Genomic DNA, 8,731 nt, shown 5'->3' with positions numbered 1-8,731 from the left:
TCTGGGCTGCAAGTGCATGTTGCCAGGTCGTGTTGCGCTTCTCATCAACCGACACTTCCAAGTCCTTCTCCTCAGGGCTGCTCTCAATCCATTCTCCACCCAGCCTGTGTTTGTGCTTGGGATTGCCCCGACCCATGTGCAGGACCTTGCACTTGGCCTTGCTGAACTTCATGAGGTTCGCATGGGCCCACCTCTCAAGCCTGTCTAGGTCTCTTCCCTCCAGCATGTCAGCCGCACCACAGAGCTTGGTGTCGTCGGCAAACTTGCTGAGGGTGCACTCAATCCCATTGTCCATGTCACCGACAAAGATGTTAAACAGTGCTGGTCCCAATACTGACCCCTGAGGAATGCCACTCGTCATCGGTGTCCACTTGGACATCGGTCCGTTGACCACAACTCTGAGTGTGACCATCCAGGGCATCCACGTAAGTGGAATATTATTCATTAATACAGGATAGGTAGTTCAGGAATTTTTTCAGGAGTGCAGAGAGAAAAATGAGCAATAGAGAGCATGTCCTGGTTCTAAGTAGGAAAATACAATATTCGATTCAAGTGAATTTTCTTTTCTTTATTTGGGCTAATTTTTTTCATGTTTTATACTGATAGATCAAGGGGTTATCACTAGTTATAAAGGAAGATAAATCAGCCGCCCAGCCTGTAGTCTTCTTTTGGGAGCATAATCATCTTTATTTCTCATTTAAGCTGATTATACCCTGATAAGCATATATTTGCATTGAGATTTTTATGAACTTTCTGAGAATCACTGTAGATTATATTACTGAGAATTTTTATCTATAGCTACAGGGTGTTGAGAACTCATATTGCTTATATGAGCTTGGACCCTGTTCCTAGCTGCACCTCTGTTGCTGGCTGACTGCAGGCAACAGAAATCGTTCCTTTGGGCTTCAGTGGCCTCATCTTGAAAACAGGAGTAAAGGTGTGGATGTCCTCTGAAAGTTGCTTTAGTGTCTGCCAACAAGAAGTACATGCTTGGAGCCAGTTACTTCTTTTGTATGCTGATATATTTGTATTAGTGATGCTTTGCAGTGTAGCAGTCTGTGCAGTGGAATAGGGATGCGGTGCTGCTTTGTGCTACATGATAAAACAAGCACAGAAGAGCATTGAAGCCCAAGCCTGTGAGAGCTGAAGCAGTCTCATAACATTTGGGTGGAAGGCACTGCCAGCTTTGGAGCAAGAGCAACTGCATTTTGTCCCTGCCATTCCACAAGCTTCTTGGCTGATAAGTGTGCAGTGTAATGATAGCTGGGAAGTCCTGTGTGGTCCCTGATTTTGTTCCAGGCTGCATGAGGCTGACTGATTTTACAGTTTTGTGTTCTAAAGGGATGTTTGTATACCAGTGTCCCCAAGGCTTCGTTTTTCTGGAGGAGTTGGGCCAGGGCACAAAATCCTGCACAGCAGAGGACAAAGGTATGCTTGCTGTACAGCCTTGCTGGTAGGGTGCAGTCTCCTGTGGGGAGGTCCCATCCTCTCTGTACAGTCAGACCAGATGGGAAGCAAGGGTGGGAGGTGTGCATGGGGAGACCTCGTTCCCACCCGCAGTGCTACCTTCCTGAAAGTCCTACTGACCTGCTCCTTGAAAGATTTGATAGGATTGTGATTTTAATATCAGGAAATATTTAGATCGCATCAACCATCTCCACATGATCAGGAACATGCTTCCCTGCTGCCATGTCCTGAGCTTCTCATAAGCCAGAGATTGAAGTTGTGATTGTAGTCCATAAAGGCTGTGATACCAATAAGGGATGACTTGTGCTACCAGACACCTTCCAGGCAGAACCCAGGGGCTCCTGCACCCACAGGGGAGACAGTCTGGAGAACAGACCTCTTCCACATGTGAATTAAGATTATATACACCGCTAACAATGCAGCTATGATCCTTATGCGCAAATCCAAAGTATGAAAAAGAAAAGCCTGCTGCCTGTTACAAGCCCATCTGCTCTGCATCCTTGTGAGCCCTGGCAGCAGTCCCATGTGGTGGTGCTGCGTCTGATGCAGGGGAAGGCAAGCGTGTTAGGAGTGCCGGTGCTTGCACACTGGGATGGTTTGTGAATGAGCAGGGGGTTTTGGTGAATGAGTTAAGCATCACGAGTTAGCAAATTTGTTCTGTAAAAACAACCACATCAGGCTCTTGCTTTTTAGAACTGTGCATTCTTCATGGCTTCTCGATGTGTTTTAAATGTTATCAAGAATTGGCATATTTTTTGTCATAGATTTAAAAGACCGTTAATGACTCGGCGAATATGAAGTAATGGTGTTAAACAACGGGTTAGTGGGCATTGCCTGTGAGAGCTGCACTGTAACTTCTGATGTGAGCAAGAGAGGCACACTGTAAAATCAGTGCTGGTTTTGGGTGCACAGTGTAACTGGTGCCAGTCATGTGGTTCTGCCCTTAGTTTGTAATTTAAAGTTAGGATGGTCTTAAGTCCACCTGTGTTTTGAGTGTCCAGACTACTCTTACTGCTCGTGTGTTTGCCTTCCCCTCAATGAGGGGTGAGAGAGATGCATTTTTTGTGGGTACAGTTTTGTTAGGATTGTATTGTTTGCTGTGTTCACTCCCTATAGCTCCTGGTTTTGGTGTCGTGATGCTGAAGGGATGCTTTGGTTTTAGAGGATACTTGGATGACCAGCAGCATATTTCTGTGCTATGGCAGTTGCTCTCCGTCTTACCAACTCTACACTAGGTAGATAATTTTGTCATTTGTAGGGCAAGGACTTGGGCTTTCAGGACAGGGACTGTGTACTCTAATATGTGTATGTACATGGTAGATATGTCTGTGCTTTTATGAATGTTACCTTTATGTAAATAGTGAACCCCAGAATGCTGAGAGAAGAGTTATGTGACCATGATTATTATATTTTTAATGTTTATATTTTTTATTTGTATATTGTGAGCTGCTTCTGGTTTATGTAAATTTGAGTTCCTGGAAGGAGAGACTTCAAATACTGTGTTTGCATTGCAGTTTTGATTCTCAATGTGTTCTTAGATCATCTGTCATTTTTTTAATATTGGGATCCACAGAGTAGATGGATATTTATTAAACTTAATAGAGCTTAAAGCACTTGCTGAGATGCATTAAACATGAGATAAAATTGTATCCCTTACAATTGTAAGGCTATAAATTTTTTAATGTTTTGCTTTTCTTTTAATTGTTGAATTAATGCGGAATAATTGCTTTGCTCTGGGATGAGCTTATCAAGAGTAATTTAATATAAATTGTTCAAATTTAGGATATTTAATCTACTTACTGAAGACATTTTGTTTATATGTTGATAATACATCCATTGTTTTCAAGAGGAATTCTGCCAGCTGAATACCTCAGTTGGTGTTCAGCTGTAGTTGACGCATATGTGTAAAGCGATAAATTGAAGATTAAAAAAAAAAAGGAATAGTTTCACTTTGTTTTCTGGAACTTGATTGTTTATCCCAAGCAATGACCTGTATCTTATATCTGTATAAAGTATTGTGGAGTCAGTGTCCCAACCACCAATGCTGTCTTCGTGCGCATCTTTAATATCCCCAGGTACAGTAACAGAGTGGGCTTTTTGATGCTACACTCATGAGTGATAGACTTTTCTGTGCTGCCTCCCTGTAAATGATAAATAGTTTGTTTGCAGTGTTGCACTTCTGTGTGATGGGCTGGCAGCTAGTAGTTTTAGATGAGATCACGTATCTTTAAGCGGATCTCTGCCACTAATTTCTGAAGACTTAATGTACTAATAGAGAGCATCACCGTAGAAGTTGTCCTTTGTTCTCTCACACTTCAGTTTGGGGGTCAGCTTACATTTGGAGCTGTGTCCAAAAGCGTCAGTACCTTGACCATCACTTTGCTTTTATTTTTAATTATTTCCTCTTGTTTTCCTGCATCCCTGTGTTGCGTTTTCCGTTTTTATAGTAAGATAAAGATGTTTTTAGTTTTCATAAGGATTTTTGGTTGCAATATTCCTGTGTTCTGTTTGTCTTCTATGAGTAGCCTGTGGAGTATTTTTGATGAGCACAAAGTCATCTTTTGTTATCTTGTCCAAACCAAACTTAGTTTATCCTTTGTTTTATTTTGCCTGGAAAGAAATATGTAGACAATCTGGTGGCTGAGAATAATTATGAAATATCTAACTTGTTCTTTGTAAGACAAGACACTCTCATGTACTGCACAAAGCTTGCTGGATTGCTGAAGGTATTGAGGGCAAGGTGAGACTCCGCATATTAAATCAGACTGTTTCCTGATCAGATCCAAGATTCTGTCTGCAAGACAGCAGTCCATCTACTGATGAGTTAGAGGGAAGTGGAAAATTGTGTCATGTACTTTGCCAACAGTATTTTTGTGTGCATGAAGCTAAAACAAATTTCTTCTGATCTTTGTAAGCAGATACTATTTTTTTGTTGCAAAAGAGGGGTATTTCCATGCTGCAAACTGAATGTGAATACCATGTGATTGTTTTTAGAGACAGCTATTTCAACTTGCACTGAAATTTTTGCAGAAGAATGACCTTATGTAACAACCTTTCTTTCTAATTATGGACTTTAGGATTCTTAGGAACTTGAAAACCGGCAGAGAAAGCATTTGTGATAGAACTAGGTGTTGAAGCTGATGGAGTTTTGAATCCACCACAAAAAAACAAACCCACAACTGGAAAAAAGTAACAATGAACAGACTGTGTTTGATTACCAGGCTATAGACCTTAGCGTGCAGTGCTTAAACATGGAGGAACAAATTTTCTAACAGGCTGGTGCTATTGTGTAAAGATGGATTTGAGCCAAACTCCCAGATTTGAAATCCCATGAACTTCAGCCCAGGCCAGTCCTTCGCTTAGGTTAATCTCAAACATTGCAAGCACAGAAAAGGTATTTGAACATTCACAGTAGCAACTGGAGATCTAAAAGGGGAAGTTTTGTGCATAATCTGTTCGCTATTTGCACACACAAGGTCCTTATCAATGTCAATGTGAATATTTGTCCCCTTGATCGTTATGAGAATGTTTTTAGAGCATCTTTGAAAACACCCTGCAGCATAGCACAAAGGGAATGTTTCTGTCATGTATCCTAAGTACTTGAATCTGTTACTAACTAATCTCTTTAGTGGGAAGAACTTTATATGACTTCTGTAATTTTACCCAAATAATGAATCACTTGCACTTTGTCCTCACCTCTGTGGTTCCCTCTGACAGCCCTTTCCTGTAACGGCAGCTGTCATCAGGTTCCTGGGTTGCGTGATGGATTCCTGCTTGGAGGACAACCGGTTTATTACTGGTTTAAGCAACACTGCCTTCTAGATGGGGACTGTAGTGGGTAGATTTCAACAAATTATCAGTTATACTCAAACCAACCAGAGAGGTTTATGTGCTGGTTTTAATACGCATTGTGCTCATTTATTTGTTTTCTCTTTTGCAGCAGAGTAAACTCTGGTTTCTTCTGAGTTGTGCAGCTGCTGTAAATGGTAATAAGACAGCAGTGTCAGTCACAGTAGTGCTGTGATGGAGATACACATCCTGCACTTGCCGTATCTGAGGGTTGCATCTGGAGCTGGAGAGGGGAAAAGATTAACATGAAAATGAACTCGTGCAATTAACCAGTTTATAGGGAAGCTCATGAGGGATCCAGCTGGTGGTGGCACTGGGTTGTTAAAACTGTTCTTCTGAAGAAGCTAAAAGAAGAAATTTTAAAAAAATGCACATATGCACTATTCAGTGGGCAGAAGTTTTCTTATTCTAGTCCTAGAATATTTGTTAAATTCTTAGAATATTTCTTATTAATAAGTATATAATTACCAACTTTATCTCAGATGTACTTTGTGTGTGTTTCCTGTGGAGAAACCTAAACGAGCATTTATAACTGAGGTAGCAGCACCGTTGTAAAAGATGCAGGAATACATGGAGATATGAATATTTTATCATTCTGTGACAAAGCTATCATCAGAGCACGCCACCTCCTTAAACTGAGCTGTCTGTATGACGCTGAGTTGTAATTTATGCCAGTTTGCTTGACTGCAGCGTGGGACCTGCCAAGGTCCATCCCATGAGTAGCTGCAGCGAACTGTAGTTGATATTAAAACAGGTAGAAGATGATTTTGGAATTCCATACTGGCAGAAGTGGAGCGGTGTGGATCCTTTCCCTTCTCAGAGCCAGGTGTGGAGTGGCGAGAAGCCTGGGGAGAAATGGCTGTGACTTTTGTCTTGAGACCAGGTGACATTGTATTGTCGCAGTTGCAGATTGTCACAGCAGTAAGAAGTCATGACAAATACTGTGGTACAGCTCCAGCTTGTCCTGACTTCACTGTTTTCTCTCTCTCTGCACTTCTGTAGAATTATCTGGTAAAAGCTAAATGATGTAAGTCTAGGTCTAGAAATGAAGATTTTTTTTTGAGCAGTTAGCATGAAAATAAGAAGGGGCAACACTGTATCCGGAGGGCCATCATTAAACAGGAGAGCTTTCCGAACAGAGAAAGCTCTTGGTGGTGTGTATGCCATACTGCAAGAGGAGACAGGGTGCAAGGATTTGGGAGTATTACGCCATTCCTTTTCCAAAGCTAGCGTTTAGCTGTGCTGCACTATATGGTTAGAGCTCTACAAGGTTAGCACACACACGACAGACTATTGAATCAAGCTGCTTTGTTGTTATATCTATGTACCAACTGTTTCTCTGACTCATACCCCCACATACCCCCTGCAGTGATTTTGTAAATCAGGGCAAAATTTAGAGTACTATTTGTTTTCTGATACATATTTCTAAGATATTGCCAAACAGAAAGCTAAATTTAAAAACTATGATTTTTGTTGTCGGGGGTTCCAGACATGCCAAAAGAACATGTGTCAGCAATTTTAGGCTTAGCGCCATGTAATTGTGAAGTATACTTATTTTTATAGATGCTCTTGGATGATAGAAACTGAGAAATTTCTGTTAGCTCTCTGAGTTACGTTTACTGTTGCTGCTTTTTGATTATTACTGCCACTTCAGGAATGTATATTGGAATGGAAAAAAAAAGAACACAGAGAACAACTCTTGTTTATGTGTGTGATGAAGTTGTTGTGTCCAAAGAGAAAAATGTTTGGTTTTTTTTTTTAATGGTTTGATTTGTCTTGCATGCTCATATGGACAACCATTGGGTCCTGCACATATATTCTGTCCTTATTTCCTTCATCAGGTGTTGCCTTCATTTGTGAGTCAGTTTGCCTCCTGTCTAATGGCAATTTATTTTTCTAAATCGTGTGATTAGTTGAGCGGATGGGGAAACAGACTGTGGCTTTGGCTATAGACAATGAGACGGAGAGACAGACTCTCTGATACAGGGAAGGGAAATGTGTTTGAACCTCAGATCCATCCTACATCATAGGGTTAGCATAACTGAGCTGGGAAATACAGTGGCATGATTTCTTCCCAGCTCACACCTGAATCATATGTCAATATTAATATGTAACCTAGTGCTTTGAATTGAAGCACCTTTAGGAATTGTTCCCAGGCTTACTAACTTCTTAACCATCTGAGATATACGTTGGAGATACACCAAATAACATCTAACCTTCTGTCGACAAGGTTGGCTTTCCTCCAGAAGTAATCTTGAGTATACCTTAAGAATAAAATGCTGCTGCCTAGTTCCTTATCTAAAATACTAATCTTTGAACTGTTTTGTAGTGATTTTATTCCCATTCATGGATGGCGGTAAATATTTTCAGTTAAAGTAATTCTGAAATTAATGTTTGGCAGTAGGATTATTTCAGAACTTAATTTTTGGACAGAGACTTTTAAATAAATCTGGTGAGGGAGACTTTGAATGTATTCTGCATTATTTCTTCAATTTAGTACAGACAGAGTATGGTATTTTACATTGCTGTAAACTTGGCTAGTTACATCACAGTAAAGACTTAGGCTTATGTAGTTTCAGTTACTGAAAGATACCCACCTTAAACATGTAGGTTTGCTCATGGCCATGTGTTGTCAGAGCTGGTGGCTGTCATTTAATTGTCTGGCAAGTGTTCCACTGCATTTCTCTTTCCTGCTGTCACTTTTGTGGCTGTATCCAGCCCTGAAGCATTGTGGATCTGGGCCAGTGGTTAATTTCTAGTCTGTGTTGCTAATGTGCAAAATTTTATAGTCATCTGCTAGCAATTGAGCTGTAGATGCGAAAGTCAATTCTGTTAGTTCTTTGGTGATAAACAATAGGATTCTAGGTGATACCCTGTACCCTGCAATCACTGATCTGAACGGATCTGTAGTAGTTACTGCCTTCTGTTTTGTGTCATGAGAAATGAAAGATTAATCTGTTACTGCCTTGCTACCTTTGTTTTTTAATAAAGACCTCCCCTGACTTACTGTAGGAGCGTCAGCTCAGCACTCTCTCCGTCCTGTCCTCTCTTGAGATGACTTGGTGACTGTCATCCCTTTTCAACGCTGGGTCTGTGGGGTGAGATTCTGATGTTTGTAGACAGCTGCTGCTTATCAGCAGGGTCCAGCCATGGACCTTGCATAGACTCATGTTGCTGTGTGGTGAGTCAGATCATCTCACTGATCCAGGTGAAAATTAACTTTAAAAATACCCCGAAATGTCATGTTTTTATCAACTCGGAAAGGGCCCTACCACAAATGCTGCTGTGACATACCCTGTATCTCATCATCAAGGAAAAAAGCTTGGTCTTACATATTCCTCACCATCACTGCAGCTCTGAATATGTGAGGTGCTCTTATGGTGAGAGCATTCTGGATAGACATGGGAGCACAGGG

The 8,731-nt window shown here is 41.0% G+C and overlaps 1 protein-coding gene across 1 annotated transcript in view; it reads left to right on the top strand.

Moving 5' to 3' along the window:
• Positions 1–347: 347 nt before the first annotated feature.
• Positions 348–8,731, top strand: part of LOC104158293 (aryl hydrocarbon receptor nuclear translocator 2-like) — a gene marked incomplete at its 3' end in the record, with an annotated part of 42,681 nt that continues 34,297 nt past the window's right edge. Inside the window, exons 1-3 of the mRNA XM_009695897.1 lie at positions 348–425; positions 1,359–1,428; positions 6,971–7,080. Of these exons, the coding sequence (XP_009694199.1) occupies positions 348–425; positions 1,359–1,428; positions 6,971–7,080 (258 nt within the window). The remainder of the gene's footprint in view (positions 426–1,358; positions 1,429–6,970; positions 7,081–8,731) is intronic.

Source organism: Cariama cristata, unplaced genomic scaffold (genome assembly GCF_000690535.1).
Source record: "Cariama cristata isolate BGI_N322 unplaced genomic scaffold, ASM69053v1 scaffold4362, whole genome shotgun sequence".
NCBI classification, from domain to species: domain Eukaryota; kingdom Metazoa; phylum Chordata; class Aves; order Cariamiformes; family Cariamidae; genus Cariama; species Cariama cristata.
The sequence above is the reverse complement of the archived record's forward strand: the minus strand, read 5'-3'. Positions and strand labels throughout refer to the sequence as shown.